General features: G+C 49.3%; 2 protein-coding genes across 2 annotated transcripts; both read right to left on the bottom strand.

Annotated features, from left to right (window-relative positions):
• Positions 1-3,975: 3,975 nt before the first annotated feature.
• LOC120409890 (serine/arginine repetitive matrix protein 1-like) lies at positions 3,976-5,134 on the bottom strand. The gene is made up of 2 exons (XM_039550878.1): positions 4,913-5,134; positions 3,976-4,778 (listed from the first exon to the last, which is right to left on the bottom strand). Exons 1-2 carry the CDS (start codon positions 4,959-4,961, stop codon positions 3,976-3,978), a joined length of 852 nt encoding a protein of 283 aa, XP_039406812.1. The 5' UTR covers positions 4,962-5,134.
• An 8,509-nt stretch (positions 5,135-13,643) lies between these two features.
• LOC120409889 (class E vacuolar protein-sorting machinery protein hse1-like) lies at positions 13,644-14,700 on the bottom strand. The gene is made up of 2 exons (XM_039550877.1): positions 14,581-14,700; positions 13,644-14,446 (listed from the first exon to the last, which is right to left on the bottom strand). The coding sequence occupies exons 1-2, from the start codon at positions 14,627-14,629 to the stop codon at positions 13,644-13,646; spliced, it is 852 nt and encodes a 283-aa protein (XP_039406811.1). The 5' UTR covers positions 14,630-14,700.
• Between the last annotated feature and the right edge of the window lie 5,202 nt (positions 14,701-19,902).

Below are 19,902 nucleotides of genomic sequence, written 5' to 3'. Positions count from 1 at the left end.
CGGGTGTCCGTCGCACTGAGGCTCCCTGTGGGTAGCGTCGCTTCGTGCCCTTCTGCCGGCGGGGGAAGCTGCTGCTGCCACTGACCAGCACCGCGCTCTGAGGCAGCCCTGACACCACCTGAGTGGCAGTGCCAGGGCTGCTGATCTCAGCGCTCGGGGCTGGCACATCGCCGATCCCGCGGCGCTTTGCCGGCGGGCCCTCGGGTGCCTGCGGCTCTGTGGCTCCCTGTGGGCAGCCTGGCTTCGCGCCCTGCTGCTGGCGGGGCAAGCTGCCGCTGCTGCCGCTGCTGCTGTTGACCGGCCCCGTGCCCTGGGCCAGCCCTGACAAGGCCTGGCTGGCGGCACTGGGCTGCTGGTGTCAGCACGCAGCAATGGCACACGGTTCAGCCTTCTTGGTTTTCTGTCCGGCTGCCCGAGTTTTGTGCCCGCTGGCTCCACGAACGGCGTGGGGCCCGGCTGGCGGCACTGGGGCTGCTGGTGTCAGCACGCAGCAATGGCACACGGTTCAGCCTTCTTGGTTTTGCTGTCTGGCTGCCCGAGTTTTGTGCCCGCTGGCTCCACGAACGGCGTGGGGCCTGGCTCGGCCTGGGCTGTGCGGAGAGGCTGCTGCTGCTGCTGCTCTCCGCATCCGCCTCTGCCCGGCAACAGAGCGAGCACATGGGAGTGACAGAAAGCGGCGTGAGCACCTCTGCGGGGCTGGGGAAGTGTCCCTGCAGGATTGCCTCTGCCAGCCACGGGGAGCTGTGGGGAGGGAGACTTGGCTCTCACCTTGCGCCTTCCCAGGAGGACACTCCTTAGCAGCGTCCCGCTGCGCCATGGTGAGCACAGAAGGAGAGTTCTTGGCAGGTCTGTGTCGCAGCTCTGCCGGCCTTTCTCCTCTGAAAAGTATACGAGTTCTTCTTGGGCAAGGAGAGATGCTTATGAGCTACCTACCTCAGAGACACCAAAACTCCTTCAGTAGCCTTGGGTAGTAGCTCCTTCTCTGCGATCGTCTCCTCGACTCTGCGGGTTGTGTTGATGGCAGCCACCTTTTATACTTTAGGCCTGGGCGATGGTGTCACAGCAGTGCCTGTGAGCTCACCATCACTGATCTGTGCGTGGCCCACTGCCCTGGAGGGTGTCCTTGGGGGTGCTGACAGGGACCTTGGTGATGTCAGGCACGGCTCTGGTGGGAAGCACAGGAATGGAATCAAATTTTTGATAATATTTAACAATTTAATACGTGTCAGAAACTCCTGACAATCACTGCATTTGCCTATGGAGTATTTTTGGTTTCCACTGTTTTCTTATTTCCATGTTGGCTTTTTTTTTTCTTTTACCATTACAATAAAGATTTGTTGTGTTTTAGTTTGTAATCCTGTGTGAAAATGAAGACTAAACAATCCCCTTTCAGTTACTTTTCAAAGACACATGTGGATGAAAGTAGGTGAAATCTATTTAACAATATGACTGTATACACATGAGCACCTGAAAAAAAAATTTTTTTTTCTTTTGTATTAGCTCACATAATTAGATATTAGGGCACTCTTGGAAAAAACAGCTGTGGGAATAAAGGAATGGCACTCAGTGCAGCTAATGTAAGGCAATGGTTGTAGTGCAAAGATGCCAGAGAATATAATAATATCTGTGGTGATCTAAATCTAGTGTTATCAGAGTCTGGAGAAAATGATGGCTGAGAAATCATTAGGGCAAGAACAAAGTTTAGTGCTGCAGAGAAAATAGGTGATGCCAAGCTAAAGACATCGTTATTTACAGACGATTCAGATCTGCATAGTAGGTCAGAAGATTGCCCTCTAAAAATGAAAGCCATCATCGTATTAAACTCACATGGAAGTGGGAAACAGGAAACAAGAGCCCCAGCATGTGGACTGGCCTTTCTCCTCATGTCTCTAAGTATGTATAAATATCTATTTGCCAGTGGGCAGCTGGGCTGTCTCTGTGTGGTGAGGATGATGGGGTGGGAGTTTGTGGAAGGTGGTTGGGACAAACAGGAGGAGAGCTAAAGGGCAGGCAGCCACAGCCAAAGAATACGGTGATACGTGTCTGCGATTTAAGGAATGAAACTGTCGCGGTTTTGTCATGAAGAGTAGATTTTCTTTGTGTAAAATCATCTTTTGATTGTAGATTGTGGAATTTTAAAAAAGTGTATGTGGCTGAAATGCAGCTCTCAATGTCACAGTTCTGGAAAAGTTCCGAAAGTGGACTGGTTTTAGGTCCATGGTTTTCACGTGCCTTTATCTGCAATAAGGGGTTTATCCAAACCCGGGTTCAGCTAGTGTCCAGCTTGTTCCACATGTTGTCCTGCACATTTGTTTCACGGGCACATAGGTCATAATAAAGTTTTCTGTTGCTTTGTGCCTTTTGCCTGTTGTGGTTGGCCAAGGACATGGTGTACATTTTGGTTAAAACACTTTAAAATCAGGTGAAATTCTCATTATTTCAGAGGTTTTTCAGTAATACTTCCACATAATAATTACTCTAAGGATTTTTAAAGTATCTGTGTACTGTATGTGACTTTGCTATCTCTTTACATATTTCATGACTATTGCAGTCGTGCTTTGACTCAGATGAAACTTTTGTCAGACTTCAGTGTCTGTTCTTCTCTGATTTGGGCCCAAATTGTGGAGAAATGGAAGTCAGATCAAGTCTGACCACTTTGTGTGGACTGTTTTGAGTGGTTGCAAACTTGTTTGAAGCCATTGTTTCGGGGAACTAATCCCCCTTTTTTTTTTTTTCCTGTGTGTGTGAAAGTTATAGAAAGCAAAGCAACTGTCTAACACATCAAAATTTAGAGCAAGTCCTTTAAATGGGTGAGAAATTACACATCTCACAGCTTTCAAGAAGTGAAGCTTTCTTTGGAAAAAGAAAACCAATGGTAAGCTGTGCTCTTTTTTTAAATTTTTCTTTCTTTCTATTTAATGTCTTTTTCCATGTTTGTACATAAGGTGTAGTTTAATATATTTTGTAGTCAAAACAATAGACATTTTCCCCATTACCCTGCAGGTTTCTCCAAACTTATGTCATCTTTGGTTGTTTTCTTTCCTTTTAATATTCTCTATTTATGGTTCACCTGAAAAACCAGCCACTGGGGAGTTTGGAACATGGTTTTTGTTACCTGGATGTTGTCAGTGATGGTGCACGGAAGCATAAAGAATCTTGAATTTTGTAAATTAATGTAATTGTGCAGGAATCTTGATAATGAATTCTTGTTTTGACTAGTAAATGATAGGTTATGAAATCCATCATCATAGTATCTAAAGCTTGCTCCAAAATGGGGTAAGTTTTCATCTAAGAAACATTTCGAAGTGCTCTGTGCGTGTTTTAAGTATCTCTTAACAACAGCAAGTGTATTTTTACTGGTAGAGTTTAGTGTTGCGTTCCTGGAATCAGCTGCACTATCCCAGTTACTCTCCAGGCTGGTACGTGCAACCCCAGTGGCAGCAATAGTAGACGGAACAGTGCCTGGGCTGGTCTGGGAGGGGAATAATCCTGCCGCATCCATGATTTTCCCTCCTGGGGACCTGCAGCAAGCAGAGCTGTGCCCGACCACCAAGGCTGCCTGAGCCAGGAATGCTTGCAAATTTCCTAGGTCACCTCCATGGCCCTTTTGCGTAGTCCTTTTCCTTCTGGATTCTTCCTGGCTGAGAAGAGAGCAGAAGCAGGGCTGGCATCTCCAGGCCAGTGTTTCATCTGACACTGAGCGCTGGGGCAGGGTGAGTCCCTGAGGGCAAACACCTGCTGGAGTGTCTCACTGAAGCGGGGCCTCTATTTGGAGGTCAGCCACAGCAGGCTGCAAGATGACTGGAGAAAGGAATGTGGGATCTCCCAGTTGAAACAAACAGAAAACTTTTATTTTGAGGGGTGAGGGGGATCTGGTCCTGCTCTGGGTGTCAGGCCGACTGTAGGGCTTTCTTGCCCGCCGCTCTTGCCGCCAGACGTGTCTCATACGAAGGGGCCTGGGCTGGGAGCGGTTGGTCACAGACCGGGGAAGAGCCACGGCGCTCTGTATGGAGCTGCTTGTCTCCTGGCTGACGGAGCACCCTGGGACAGCCTCGCCGCTTGACCGGTGGTGCCAGGGCTGCTGGTCTCAGCGCTCGGGGCTGGCACATCGCCGATCCTGCGGCGCTTTGCTGGCGGGCCCTCGGGTGTCCGTCGCACTGAGGCTCCCTGTGGGTAGCGTCGCTTCGTGCCCTTCTGCCAGCGGGGGAAGCTGCTGCTGCCACTGACCAGCACCGTGCTCTGAGGCAGCCCTGACACCACCTGAGTGGCAGTGCCAGGGCTGCTGATCTCAGCGCTCGGGGCTGGCACATCGCCGATCCTGCGGCGCTTTGCCGGCGGGCCCTCGGGTGCCTGCGGCTCTGTGGCTCCCTGTGGGCAGCCTGGCTTCGCGCCCTGCTGCTGGCGGGGCAAGCTGCCGCTGCTGCCGCTGCTGCTGTTGACCGGCCCCGTGCCCTGGGCCAGCCCTGACAAGGCCTGGCTGGCGGCACTGGGGCTGCTGGTGTCAGCACGCAGCAATGGCACACGGTTCAGCCTTCTTGGTTTTCCTGTCCGGCTGCCCGAGTTTTGTGCCCGCTGGCTCCACGAACGGCGTGGGGCCCGGCTGGCGGCACTGGGGCTGCTGGTCTCAGCACGCAGCAATGGCACACGGTTCAGCCTTCTTGGTTTTGCTGTCTGGCTGCCCGAGTTTTGTGCCCGCTGGCTCCACGAACGGCGTGGGGCCTGGCTCGGCCTGGGCTGTGCGGAGAGGCTGCTGCTGCTGCTGCTCTCCGCATCCGCCTCTGCCCGGCAACAGAGCGAGCACATGGGAGTGACAGAAAGCGGCGTGAGCACCTCTGCGGGGCTGGGGAAGTGTCCCTGCAGGATTGCCTCTGCCAGCCACGGGGAGCTGTGGGGAGGGAGACTTGGCTCTCACCTTGCGCCTTCCCAGGAGGACACTCCTTAGCAGCGTCCCGCTGCGCCATGGTGAGCACAGAAGGAGAGTTCTTGGCAGGTCTGTGTCGCAGCTCTGCCGGCCTTTCTCCTCTGAAAAGTATACGAGTTCTTCTTGGGCAAGGAGAGATGCTTATGAGCTACCTACCTCAGAGACACCAAAACTCCTTCAGTAGCCTTGGGTAGTAGCTCCTTCTCTGCGATCGTCTCCTCGACTCTGCGGGTTGTGTTGATGGCAGCCACCTTTTATACTTTAGGCCTGGGCGATGGTGTCACAGCAGTGCCTGTGAGCTCACCATCACTGATCTGTGCGTGGCCCACTGCCCTGGAGGGTGTCCTTGGGGGTGCTGACAGGGACCTTGGTGATGTCAGGCACGGCTCTGGTGGGAAGCACAGGAATGGAATCAAATTTTTGATAATATTTAACAATTTAATACGTGTCAGAAACTCCTGACAATCACTGCATTTGCCTATGGAGTATTTTTGGTTTCCACTGTTTTCTTATTTCCATGTTGGCTTTTTTTTTTTCTTTTACCATTACAATAAAGATTTGTTGTGTTTTAGTTTGTAATCCTGTGTGAAAATGAAGACTAAACAATCCCCTTTCAGTTACTTTTCAAAGACACACGTGGATGAAAGTAGGTGAAATCTATTTAACAATATGACTGTATACACATGAGCACCTGAAAAAAAAATTTTTTTTTTCTTTTGTATTAGCTCACATAATTAGATATTAGAACCACTCTTGGAAAAACAGCTGTGGGAATAAAGGAATGGCACTCAGTGCAGCTAATGTAAGGCAATGGTTGTAGTGCAAAGATGCCAGAGAATATAATAATATCTGTGGTGATCTAAATCTAGTGTTATCAGAGTCTGGAGAAAATGATGGCTGAGAAATCATTAGGGCAAGAACAAAGTTTAGTGCTGCAGAGAAAATAGGTGATGCCAAGCTAAAGACATCGTTATTTACAGACGATTCAGATCTGCATAGTAGGTCAGAAGATTGCCCTCTAAAAATGAAAGCCATCATCGTATTAAACTTCACATGGAAGTGGGAAGACAGGAAACAAGAGCCCCAGCATGTGGACTGGCCTTTCTCCTCATGTTGTCTCTAAGTATGTATAAATATCTATTTGCCAGTGGGCAGCTGGGCTGTCTCTGTGTGGTGAGGATGATGGGGTGGGAGTTTGTGGAAGGTGGTTGGGACAAACAGGAGGAGAGCTAAAGGGCAGGCAGCCACAGCCAAAGAATACGGTGATACGTGTCTGCGATTTAAGGAATGAAACTGTCGCGGTTTTGTCATGAAGAGTAGATTTTCTTTGTGTAAAATCATCTTTTGATTGTAGATTGTGGAATTTTAAAAAGTGTATGTGGCTGAAATGCAGCTCTCAATGTCACAGTTCTGGAAAAGTTCCGAAAGTGGACTGGTTTTAGGTCCATGGTTTTCACGTGCCTTTATCTGCAATAAGGGGTTTATCCAAACCCCGGGTTCAGCTAGTGTCCAGCTTGTTCCACATGTTGTCCTGCACATTTGTTTCACGGGCACATAGGTCATAATAAAGTTTTCTGTTGCTTTGTGCCTTTTGCCTGTTGTGGTTGGCCAAGGACATGGTGTACATTTTGGTTAAAACACTTTAAAATCAGGTGAAATTCTCATTATTTCAGAGGTTTTTCAGTAATACTTCCACATAATAATTACTCTAAGGATTTTTAAAGTATCTGTGTACTGTATGTGACTTTGCTATCTCTTTACATATTTCATGACTATTGCAGTCGTGCTTTGACTCAGATGAAACTTTTGTCAGACTTCAGTGTCTGTTCTTCTCTGATTTGGGCCCAAATTGTGGAGAAATGGAAGTCAGATCAAGTCTGACCACTTTGTGTGGACTGTTTTGAGTGGTTGCAAACTTGTTTGAAGCCATTGTTTTGGGGAACTAATCCCCCTTTTTTTTTTTTCCTGTGTGTGTGAAAGTTATAGAAAGCAAAGCAACTGTCTAACACATCAAAATTTAGAGCAAGTCCTATAAATGGGTGAGAAATTACACATCTCACAGCTTTCAAGAAGTGAAGCTTTCTTTGGAAAAAGAAAACCAAATTTTTCTTTCTTTCTTTCTATTTATTGTCTTTTTCCATGTTTGTACATAATGTGTAGTTTAATATATTTTGTAGTCAAAACAATAGACATTTTCCCCATTACCCTGCAGGTTTCTCCAAATTTGCATCCTCTTTGGTTGTTTTCTTTCCTTTTAATATTCTCTATTTATGGTTCACCTGAAAAACCAGCCACTGGGGAGTTTGGAACATGGTTTTTATTATCTGTGTCATACTTGAAATCCCTAATTGTGCTTGGTCGTTGCATATTAAGTGCTTTAATTAATTAATTCTGAGTTAAATATTTTTAAATTGAATGTTAAAATTAACCCATCAGCCCAGGTATAAAAATTAAGTTCCATTATCAGCATTTTCAATTGTTCAAAGTAGTTTATTAAGAGAGTTGCACCCTTCCCAGTTAGAAATCCCCAGTTTTAAAAAATCCCCAACTTACGTCCCCTTCTCAAACTTCAAACCACCTGTACACCATAAGAGTTATCTTTCCTGTGTTCATTGTTTACTTTTACAAGTGTTCTAAGATGTATTAGATGTATTTTAATTTTTTTTTTCAGGTGTTTTTACTTTGCACTTTAGTCCAAGGGCTAACTTCAAAACCCCATTTGTAACAGCCAGCAGGTATTTTTATCCCCATAGCCGTTACCCTGTAGGCAAGCTCCATGGCAACCTGAATTTTAATGAAGGCATTTTAGCACCCTTATCTCAACTGATACCACCCCTCTGACAACGATGAGCCATTGGTGGACGGAGATGATCTGTCAAAGGGAAAGCACCAATCACTTTAAACCGAAGGGGCGGGCTGTGGGCGGGCTGGGGCGGAGCAAAAGCACTATAAAACAATGAGACCGGTCTCGAAAAACAGAGATAGAGAGAGTGCTCTGCAGGCTAGTTGTTGTGGATGTCAGTGCTGGGCATTAAAAAGCCTTACCCCTATTAAGGAGCCTTTAATAATTTTTTTTACTTTTGGACCAGCCAAAAGCCAGCTCAGCACTGCAAGTCCTTTTTCTCTACCTGAGGTCCAGTGCTGTCTCAGCCAGAAGATCTCAAATCCCTGCACTCCTGGGGCATACCATCTATGGAGCCATTGGATCCCAAATTTTTATATTTTTCTAATTTCTCTAATTTTTCAATTTTTCTGTTTTCAATAAATTATTTTAATTTTTTACTTAACTAAGAGTTGTCTTATTTCTCACATCTGGATGTTGTCAGTGATGGTGCACGGAAGCATAAAGAATCTTGAATTTTGTAAATTAATGTAATTGTGCAGGAGTCTTGATAATGAATTCTTGTTTTGACTAGTAAATGATAGGTTATGAAATCCATCATCATAGTATCTAAAGCTTGCTCCAAAATGGGGTAAGTTTTCATCTAAGAAACATTTCGAAGTGCTCTGTGCGTGTTTTAAGTATCTCTTAACAGCAGCAAGTGTATTTTTACTGGTAGAGTTTAGTGTTGCGTTCCTGGAATCAGGTGGACTATCCCAGTTACTCTCCAGGCTGGTACGTGCAACCCCAGTGGCAGCAATAGTAGACGGAACAGTGCCTGGGCTGGTCTGGGAGGGGAATAATCCTGCCGCATCCATGATTTTCCCTCCTGGGGACCTGCAGCAAGCAGAGCTGTGCCCGACCACCAAGGCTGCCTGAGCCAGGAATGCTTGCAAATTTCCTAGGTCACCTCCATGGCCCTTTTGCGTAGTCCTTTTCCTTCTGGACTCTTCCTGGCTGAGAAGAGAGCAGAAGCAGGGCTGGCATCTCCAGGCCAGTGCTTCATCTGACACTGAGCGCTGGGGCAGGGTGAGTCCCTGAGGGCAAACACCTGCTGGAGTGTCTCACTGAAGCGGGGCCTCTATTTGGAGGTCAGCCACAGCAGGCTGCAAGATGACTGGAGAAAGGAATGTGGGATCTCCCAGTTGAAACAAACAGAAAACTTTTATTTTGAGGGGTGAGGGGGATCTGGTCCTGCTCTGGGTGTCAGGCCGACTGTAGGGCTTTCTTGCCCGCCGCTCTTGCCGCCAGACGTGTCTCATACGAAGGGGCCTGGGCTGGGAGCGGTTGGTCACAGACCGGGGAAGAGCCACGGTGCTCTGTATGGAGCTGCTTGTCTCCTGGCTGACGGAGCACCCTGGGACAGCCTCGCCGCCGCTTGACCGGTGGTGCCAGGGCTGCTGGTCTCAGCGCTCGGGGGGCACATCGCCGATCCTGCGGCGCTTTGCCGGCGGGCCCTCGGGCTCTCGGGTCCCTGCGGCTCTGTGGCTCCCTGTGGGTAGCGTCGCTTCGTGCCCTTCTGCCGGCGGGGAAGCTGCTGCTGCCACTGACCAGCACCGCGCTCTGAGGCAGCCCTGACACCACCTGAGTGGCAGTGCCAGGGCTGCTGGTCTCAGCGCTTGGGGCTGGCACATCGCCGATCCTGCGGCGCTTTGCCGGCGGGCCCTCGGGTGTCTGCGGCTCTGTGGCTCCCTGTGGGTAGCGTCGCTTCGTGCCCTTCTGCCGGCGGGGGAAGCTGCTGCTGCCACTGACCAGCACCGCGCTCTGAGGCAGCCCTGACACCACCTGAGGGGCAGTGCCAGGGCTGCTGGTCTCAGCGCTTGGGCTGGCACATCGCCGATCCTGCGGCGCTTTGCCGGCGGGCCCTCGGGTGTCTGCGGCTCTGTGGCTCCCTGTGGGTAGCGTCGCTTCGTGCCCTTCTGCCGGCGGGGGAAGCTGCTGCTGCCACTGACCAGCACCGCGCTCTGAGGCAGCCCTGACACCACCTGAGTGGCAGTGCCAGGGCTGCTGATCTCAGCGCTCGGGCTGGCACATCGCCGATCCTGCGGCGCTTTGCCGGCGGGCCCTCGGGTGCCTGCGGCTCTGTGGCTCCCTGTGGGCAGCCTGGCTTCGCGCCCTGCTGCTGGCGGGCAAGCTGCCGCTGCTGCCGCTGCTGCTGTTGACCGGCCCCGTGCCCTGGGCCAGCCCTGACAAGGCCTGGCTGGCGGCACTGGGGCTGCTGGTGTCAGCACGCAGCAATGGCACACGGTTCAGCCTTCTTGGTTTTCCTGTCCGGCTGCCCGAGTTTTGTGCCCGCTGGCTCCACGAACGGCGTGGGGCCCGGCTGGCGGCGCTGGGGCTGCTGGTGTCAGCACGCAGCAATGGCACACGGTTCAGCCTTCTTGGTTTTGCTGTCTGGCTGCCCGAGTTTTGTGCCCGCTGGCTCCACGAACGGCGTCGGGCGTGGCTCGGCCTGGGCTGTGCGGAGAGGCTGCTGCTGCTGCTGCTCTCCGCATCCGCCTCTGCCCGGCAACAGAGCGAGCACATGGGAGTGACAGAAAGCGGCGTGAGCACCTCTGCGGGGCTGGGGAAGTGTCCCTGCAGGATTGCCTCTGCCAGCCACGGGGAGCTGTGGGGGGGAGACTTGGCTCTCACCTTGCGCCTTCCCAGGAGGACACTCCTTAGCAGCGTCCCGCTGCGCCATGGTGAGCACAGAAGGAGAGTTCTTGGCAGGTCTGTGTCGCAGCTCTGCCGGCCTTTCTCCTCTGAAAAGTATACGAGTTCTTCTTGGGCAAGGAGAGATGCTTATGAGCTACCTACCTCAGAGACACCAAAACTCCTTCAGTAGCCTTGGGTAGTAGCTCCTTCTCTGCGATCGTCTCCTCGACTCTGCGGGTTGTGTTGATGGCAGCCACCTTTTATACTTTAGGCCTGGGCGATGGTGTCACAGCAGTGCCTGTGAGCTCACCATCACTGATCTGTGCGTGGCCCACTGCCCTGGAGGGTGTCCTTGGGGGTGCTGACAGGGACCTTGGTGATGTCAGGCACGGCTCTGGTGGGAAGCACAGGAATGGAATCAAATTTTTGATAATATTTAACAATTTAATACGTGTCAGAAACTCCTGACAATCACTGCATTTGCCTATGGAGTATTTTTGGTTTCCACTGTTTTTATTTCCATGTTGGCTTTTTTTTTTTCTTTTACCATTACAATAAAGATTTGTTGTGTTTTAGTTTGTAATCCTGTGTGAAAATGAAGACTAAACAATCCCCTTTCAGTTACTTTTCAAAGACACACGTGGATGAAAGTAGGTGAAATCTATTTAACAATATGACTGTATACACATGAGCACCTGAAAAAAAAATTTTTTTTTCTTTTGTATTAGCTCACATCATTAGATATTAGAGCACTCTTGGAAAAAACAGCTGTGGGAATAAAGGAATGGCACTCAGTGCAGCTAATGTAAGGCAATGGTTGTAGTGCAAAGATGCCAGAGAATATAATAATATCTGTGGTGATCTAAATCTAGTGTTATCAGAGTCTGGAGAAAATGATGGCTGAGAAATCATTAGGGCAAGAACAAAGTTTAGTGCTGCAGAGAAAATAGGTGATGCCAAGCTAAAGACATCGTTATTTACAGACGATTCAGATCTGCATAGTAGGTCAGAAGATTGCCCTCTAAAAATGAAAGCCATCATCGTATTAAACTTCACATGGAAGTGGGAAGACAGGAAACAAGAGCCCCAGCATGTGGACTGGCCTTTCTCCTCATGTTGTCTCTAAGTATGTATAAATATCTATTTGCCAGTGGGCAGCTGGGCTGTCTCTGTGTGGTGAGGATGATGGGGTGGGAGTTTGTGGAAGGTGGTTGGGACAAACAGGAGAGCTAAAGGGCAGGCAGCCACAGCCAAAGAATACGGTGATACGTGTCTGCGATTTAAGGAATGAAACTGTCGCGGTTTTTGTCATGAAGAGTAGATTTTCTTTGTGTAAAATCATCTTTTGATTGTAGATTGTGGAATTTTAAAAAAGTGTATGTGGCTGAAATGCAGCTCTCAATGTCACAGTTCTGGAAAAGTTCCGAAAGTGGACTGGTTTTAGGTCCATGGTTTTCACGTGCCTTTATCTGCAATAAGGGGTTTATCCAAACCCCGGGTTCAGCTAGTGTCCAGCTTGTTCCACATGTTGTCCTGCACATTTGTTTCACGGGCGCATAGGTCATAATAAAGTTTTCTGTTGCTTTGTGCCTTTTGCCTGTTGTGGTTGGCCAAGGACATGGTGTACATTTTGGTTAAAACACTTTAAAATCAGGTGAAATTCTCATTATTTCAGAGGTTTTTCAGTAATACTTCCACATAATAATTACTCTAAGGATTTTTAAAGTATCTGTGTACTGTATGTGACTTTGCTATCTCTTTACATATTTCATGACTATTGCAGTCGTGCTTTGACTCAGATGAAACTTTTGTCAGACTTCAGTGTCTGTTCTTCTCTGATTTGGGCCCAAATTGTGGAAAATGGAAGTCAGATCAAGTCTGACCACTTTGTGTGGACTGTTTTGAGTGGTTGCAAACTTGTTTGAAGCCATTGTTTTGGGGAACTAATCCCCCTTTTTTTTTTTTTCCTGTGTGTGTGAAAGTTATAGAAAGCAAAGCAACTGTCTAACACATCAAAATTTAGAGCAAGTCCTTAAATGGGTGAGAAATTACACATCTCACAGCTTTCAAGAAGTGAAGCTTTCTTTGGAAAAAGAAAACCAATGGTAAGCTGTGCTCTTTTTTTAAATTTTTCTTTCTTTCTATTTAATGTCTTTTTCCATGTTTGTACATAAGGTGTAGTTTAATATATTTTGTAGTCAAAACAATAGACATTTTCCCCATTACCCTGCAGGTTTCTCCAAACTTATGTCATCTTTGGTTGTTTTCTTTCCTTTTAATATTCTCTATTTATGGTTCACCTGAAAAACCAGCCACTGGGGAGTTTGGAACATGGTTTTTGTTACCTGGATGTTGTCAGTGATGGTGCACGGAAGCATAAAGAATCTTGAATTTTGTAAATTAATGTAATTGTGCAGGAATCTTGATAATGAATTCTTGTTTTGACTAGTAAATGATAGGTTATGAAATCCATCATCATAGTATCTAAAGCTTGCTCCAAAATGGGGTAAGTTTTCATCTAAGAAACATTTCGAAGTGCTCTGTGCGTGTTTTAAGTATCTCTTAACAACAGCAAGTGTATTTTTACTGGTAGAGTTTAGTGTTGCGTTCCTGGAATCAGGTGACTATCCCAGTTACTCTCCAGGCTGGTACGTGCAACCCCAGTGGCAGCAATAGTAGACGGAACAGTGCCTGGGCTGGTCTGGGAGGGGAATAATCCTGCCGCATCCATGATTTTCCCTCCTGGGGACCTGCAGCAAGCAGAGCTGTGCCCGACCACCAAGGCTGCCTGAGCCAGGAATGCTTGCAAATTTCCTAGGTCACCTCCATGGCCCTTTTGCATAGTCGTTTTCCTTCTGGATTCTTCCTGGCTGAGAAGAGAGCAGAAGCAGGGCTGGCATCTCCAGGCCAGTGCTTCATCTGACACTGAGCGCTGGGGCAGGGTGAGTCCCTGAGGGCAAACACCTGCTGGAGTGTCTCACTGAACCGGGGCCTCTATTTGGAGGTCAGCCACAGCAGGCTGCAAGATGACTGGAGAAAGGAATGTGGGATCTCCCAGTTGAAACAAACAGAAAACTTTTATTTTGAGGGGTGAGGGGGATCTGGTCCTGCTCTGGGTGTCAGGCCGACTGTAGGGCTTTCTTGCCCGCCGCTCTTGCCGCCAGACGTGTCTCATACGAAGGGGCCTGGGCTGGGAGCGGTTGGTCACAGACCGGGGAAGAGCCACGGTGCTCTGTATGGAGCTGCTTGTCTCCTGGCTGACGGAGCACCCTGGGACAGCCTCGCCCGCTTGACCGGTGGTGCCAGGGCTGCTGGTCTCAGCGCTCGGGGCTGGCACATCGCCGATCCTGCGGCGCTTTGCGGCGGGCCCTCGGGTGTCCGTCGCACTGAGGCTCCCTGTGGGTAGCGTCGCTTCGTGCCCTTCTGCCGGCGGGGGAAGCTGCTGCTGCCACTGACCAGCACCGCGCTCTGAGGCAGCCCTGACACCACCTGAGTGGCAGTGCCAGGGCTGCTGATCTCAGCGCTCGGGGCTGGCACATCGCCGATCCTGCGGCGCTTTGCCGGCGGGCCCTCGGGTGCCTGCGGCTCTGTGGCTCCCTGTGGGCAGCCTGGCTTCGCGCCCTGCTGCTGGCGGGGCAAGCTGCCGCTGCTGCCGCTGCTGCTGTTGACCGGCCCCGTGCCCTGGGCCAGCCCTGACAAGGCCTGGCTGGCGGCACTGGGGCTGCTGGTGTCAGCACGCAGCAATGGCACACGGTTCAGCCTTCTTGGTTTTCCTGTCCGGCTGCCCGAGTTTTGTGCCCGCTGGCTCCACGAACGGCGTGGGGCCCGGCTGGCGGCACTGGGGCTGCTGGTCTCAGCACGCAGCAATGGCACACGGTTCAGCCTTCTTGGTTTTGCTGTCTGGCTGCCCGAGTTTTGTGCCCGCTGGCTCCACGAACGGCGTGGGGCCTGGCTCGGCCTGGGCTGTGCGGAGAGGCTGCTGCTGCTGCTGCTCTCCGCATCCGCCTCTGCCCGGCAACAGAGCGAGCACATGGGAGTGACAGAAAGCGGCGTGAGCACCTCTGCGGGGCTGGGGAAGTGTCCCTGCAGGATTGCCTCTGCCAGCCACGGGGAGCTGTGGGGAGGGAGACTTGGCTCTCACCTTGCGCCTTCCCAGGAGGACACTCCTTAGCAGCGTCCCGCTGCGCCATGGTGAGCACAGAAGGAGAGTTCTTGGCAGGTCTGTGTCGCAGCTCTGCCGGCCTTTCTCCTCTGAAAAGTATACGAGTTCTTCTTGGGCAAGAGAGATTGCTTATGAGCTACCTACCTCAGAGACACCAAAACTCCTTCAGTAGCCTTGGGTAGTAGCTCCTTCTCTGCGATCGTCTCCTCGACTCTGCGGGTTGTGTTGATGGCAGCCACCTTTTATACTTTAGGCCTGGGCGATGGTGTCACAGCAGTGCCTGTGAGCTCACCATCACTGATCTGTGCGTGGCCCACTGCCCTGGAGGGTGTCCTTGGGGGTGCTGACAGGGACCTTGGTGATGTCAGGCACGGCTCTGGTGGGAAGCACAGGAATGGAATCAAATTTTTGATAATATTTAACAATTTAATACGTGTCAGAAACTCCTGACAATCACTGCATTTGCCTATGGAGTATTTTTGGTTTCCACTGTTTTCTTATTTCCATGTTGGCTTTTTTTTTTTCTTTTACCATTACAATAAAGATTTGTTGTGTTTTAGTTTGTAATCCTGTGTGAAAATGAAGACTAAACAATCCCCTTTCAGTTACTTTTCAAAGACACATGTGGATGAAAGTAGGTGAAATCTATTTAACAATATGACTGTATACACATGAGCACCTGAAAAAAAAATTTTTTTTTTCTTTTGTATTAGCTCACATAATTAGATATTAGAGCACTCTTGGAAAAAACAGCTGTGGGAATAAAGGAATGGCACTCAGTGCAGCTAATGTAAGGCAATGGTTGTAGTGCAAAGATGCCAGAGAATATAATAATATCTGTGGTGATCTAAATCTAGTGTTATCAGAGTCTGGAGAAAATGATGGCTGAGAAATCATTAGGGCAAGAACAAAGTTTAGTGCTGCAGAGAAAATAGGTGATGCCAAGCTAAAGACATCGTTATTTACAGACGATTCAGATCTGCATAGTAGGTCAGAAGATTGCCCTCTAAAAATGAAAGCCATCATCGTATTAAACTTCACATGGAAGTGGGAAGACAGGAAACAAGAGCCCCAGCATGTGGACTGGCCTTTCTCCTCATGTTGTCTCTAAGTATGTATAAATATCTATTTGCCAGTGGGCAGCTGGGCTGTCTCTGTGTGGTGAGGATGATGGGGTGGGAGTTTGTGGAAGGTGGTTGGGACAAACAGGAGGAGAGCTAAAGGGCAGGCAGCCACAGCCAAAGAATACGGTGATACGTGTCTGCGATTTAAGGAATGAAACTGTCGCGGTTTTGTCATGAAGAGTAGATTTTCTTTGTGTAAAATCATCTTTTGATTGTAGATTGTGGAATTTTAAAAAAGTGTATGTGGCTGAAATGCAGCTCTCAATGTCACAGTTCTGGAAAAGTTCCGAAAGTGGACTGGTTTTAGGTCCATGGTTTTCACGTGCCTTTATCTGCAATAAGGGGTTTATCCAAACCCCGGGTTCAGCTAGTGTCCAGCTTGTTCCACATGTTGTCCTGCACATTTGTTTCACGGGCTAGGTCATAATAAAGTTTTCTGTTGCTTTGTGCCTTTTGCCTGTTGTGGTTGGCCAAGGACATGGTGTACATTTTGGTTAAAACACTTTAAAATCAGGTGAAATTCTCATTATTTCAGAGGTTTTTCAGTAATACTTCCACATAATAATTACTCTAAGGATTTTTAAAGTATCTGTGTACTGTATGTGACTTTGCTATCTCTTTACATATTTCATGACTATTGCAGTCGTGCTTTGACTCAGATGAAACTTTTGTCAGACTTCAGTGTCTGTTCTTCTCTGATTTGGGCCCAAATTGTGGAGAAATGGAAGTCAGATCAAGTCTGACCACTTTGTGTGGACTGTTTTGAGTGGTTGCAAACTTGTTTGAAGCCATTGTTTTGGGGAACTAATCCCCCTTTTTTTTTTTTTCCTGTGTGTGTGAAAGTTATAGAAAGCAAAGCAACTGTCTAACACATCAAAATTTAGAGCAAGTCCTATAAATGGGTGAGAAATTACACATCTCACAGCTTTCAAGAAGTGAAGCTTTCTTTGGAAAAAGAAAACCAATGGTAAGCTGTGCTCTTTTTTTAAATTTTTCTTTCTTTCTATTTAATGTCTTTTTCCATGTTTGTACATAAGGTGTAGTTTAATATATTTTGTAGTCAAAACAATAGACATTTTCCCCATTACCCTGCAGGTTTCTCCAAACTTATGTCATCTTTGGTTGTTTTCTTTCCTTTTAATATTCTCTATTTATGGTTCACCTGAAAAACCAGCCACTGGGGAGTTTGGAACATGGTTTTTGTTACCTGGATGTTGTCAGTGATGGTGCACGGAAGCATAAAGAATCTTGAATTTTGTAAATTAATGTAATTGTGCAGGAATCTTGATAATGAATTCTTGTTTTGACTAGTAAATGATAGGTTATGAAATCCATCATCATAGTATCTAAAGCTTGCTCCAAAATGGGGTAAGTTTTCATCTAAGAAACATTTCGAAGTGCTCTGTGCGTGTTTTAAGTATCTCTTAACAACAGCAAGTGTATTTTTACTGGTAGAGTTTAGTGTTGCGTTCCTGGAATCAGGTGGACTATCCCAGTTACTCTCCAGGCTGGTACGTGCAACCCCAGTGGCAGCAATAGTAGACGGAACAGTGCCTGGGCTGGTCTGGGAGGGGAATAATCCTGCCGCATCCATGATTTTCCCTCCTGGGGACCTGCAGCAAGCAGAGCTGTGCCCGACCACCAAGGCTGCCTGAGCCAGGAATGCTTGCAAATTTCCTAGGTCACCTCCATGGCCCTTTTGCGTAGTCGTTTTCCTTCTGGATTCTTCCTGGCTGAGAAGAGAGCAGAAGCAGGGCTGGCATCTCCAGGCCAGTGCTTCATCTGACACTGAGCGCTGGGGCAGGGTGAGTCCCTGAGGGCAAACACCTGCTGGAGTGTCTCACTGAAGCGGGGCCTCTATTTGGAGGTCAGCCACAGCAGGCTGCAAGATGACTGGAGAAAGGAATGTGGGATCTCCCAGTTGAAACAAACAGAAAACTTTTATTTTGAGGGGTGAGGGGGATCTGGTCCTGCTCTGGGTGTCAGGCCGACTGTAGGGCTTTCTTGCCCGCCGCTCTTGCCGCCAGACGTGTCTCATACGAAGGGGCCTGGGCTGGGAGCGGTTGGTCACAGACCGGGGAAGAGCCACGGTGCTCTGTATGGAGCTGCTTGTCTCCTGGCTGACGGAGCACCCTGGGACAGCCTCGCCGCCGCTTGACCGGTGGTGCCAGGGCTGCTGGTCTCAGCGCTCGGGGCTGGCACATCGCCGATCCTGCGGCGCTTTGCCGGCGGGCCCTCGGGTGTCCGTCGCACTGAGGCTCCCTGTGGGTAGCGTCGCTTCGTGCCCTTCTGCCAGCGGGGGAAGCTGCTGCTGCCACTGACCAGCACCGTGCTCTGAGGCAGCCCTGACACCACCTGAGTGGCAGTGCCAGGGCTGCTGATCTCAGCGCTCGGGGCTGGCACATCGCCGATCCTGCGGCGCTTTGCCGGCGGGCCCTCGGGTGCCTGCGGCTCTGTGGCTCCCTGTGGGCAGCCTGGCTTCGCGCCCTGCTGCTGGCGGGGCAAGCTGCCGCTGCTGCCGCTGCTGCTGTTGACCGGCCCCGTGCCCTGGGCCAGCCCTGACAAGGCCTGGCTGGCGGCACTGGGGCTGCTGGTGTCAGCACGCAGCAATGGCACACGGTTCAGCCTTCTTGGTTTTCCTGTCCGGCTGCCCGAGTTTTGTGCCCGCTGGCTCCACGAACGGCGTGGGGCCCGGCTGGCGGCACTGGGGCTGCTGGTCTCAGCACGCAGCAATGGCACACGGTTCAGCCTTATTGGTTTTGCTGTCTGGCTGCCCGAGTTTTGTGCCCGCTGGCTCCACGAACGGCGTGGGCCTGGCTCGGCCTGGGCTGTGCGGAGAGGCTGCTGCTGCTGCTCTCCGCATCCGCCTCTGCCCGGCAACAGAGCGAGCACATGGGAGTGACAGAAAGCGGCGTGAGCACCTCTGCGGGGCTGGGGAAGTGTCCCTGCAGGATTGCCTCTGCCAGCCACGGGGAGCTGTGGGGAGGGAGACTTGGCTCTCACCTTGCGCCTTCCCAGGAGGACACTCCTTAGCAGCGTCCCGCTGCGCCATGGTGAGCACAGAAGGAGAGTTCTTGGCAGGTCTGTGTCGCAGCTCTGCCGGCCTTTCTCCTCTGAAAAGTATACGAGTTCTTCTTGGGCAAGGAGAGATGCTTATGAGCTACCTACCTCAGAGACACCAAAACTCCTTCAGTAGCCTTGGGTAGTAGCTCCTTCTCTGCGATCGTCTCCTCGACTCTGCGGGTTGTGTTGATGGCAGCCACCTTTTATACTTTAGGCCTGGGCGATGGTGTCACAGCAGTGCCTGTGAGCTCACCATCACTGATCTGTGCGTGGCCCACTGCCCTGGAGGGTGTCCTTGGGGGTGCTGACAGGGACCTTGGTGATGTCAGGCACGGCTCTGGTGGGAAGCACAGGAATGGAATCAAATTTTTGATAATATTTAACAATTTAATACGTGTCAGAAACTCCTGACAATCACTGCATTTGCCTATGGAGTATTTTTGGTTTCCACTGTTTTCTTATTTCCATGTTGGCTTTTTTTTTTTCTTTTACCATTACAATAAAGATTTGTTGTGTTTTAGTTTGTAATCCTGTGTGAAAATGAAGACTAAACAATCCCCTTTCAGTTACTTTTCAAAGACACATGTGGATGAAAGTAGGTGAAATCTATTTAACAATATGACTGTATACACATGAGCACCTGAAAAAAAAATTTTTTTTTCTTTTGTATTAGCTCACATATTAGATATTAGAGCACTCTTGGAAAAAACAGCTGTGGGAATAAAGGAATGGCACTCAGTGCAGCTAATGTAAGGCAATGGTTGTAGTGCAAAGATGCCAGAGAATATAATAATATCTGTGGTGATCTAAATCTAGTGTTATCAGAGTCTGGAGAAAATGATGGCTGAGAAATCATTAGGGCAAGAACAAAGTTTAGTGCTGCAGAGAAAATAGGTGATGCCAAGCTAAAGACATCGTTATTTACAGACGATTCAGATCTGCATAGTAGGTCAGAAGATTGCCCTCTAAAAATGAAAGCCATCATCGTATTAAACTTCACATGGAAGTGGGAAGACAGGAAACAAGAGCCCAGCATGTGGACTGGCCTTTCTCCTCATGTTGTCTCTAAGTATGTATAAATATCTATTTGCCAGTGGGCAGCTGGGCTGTCTCT

The sequence above is a fragment of the Corvus cornix genome, chromosome 4 (genome assembly GCF_000738735.6).
Source record: "Corvus cornix cornix isolate S_Up_H32 chromosome 4, ASM73873v5, whole genome shotgun sequence".
NCBI classification, from domain to species: Eukaryota; Metazoa; Chordata; class Aves; order Passeriformes; family Corvidae; genus Corvus; species Corvus cornix.
This window is presented reverse-complemented; position numbering and strand designations above follow the sequence as displayed.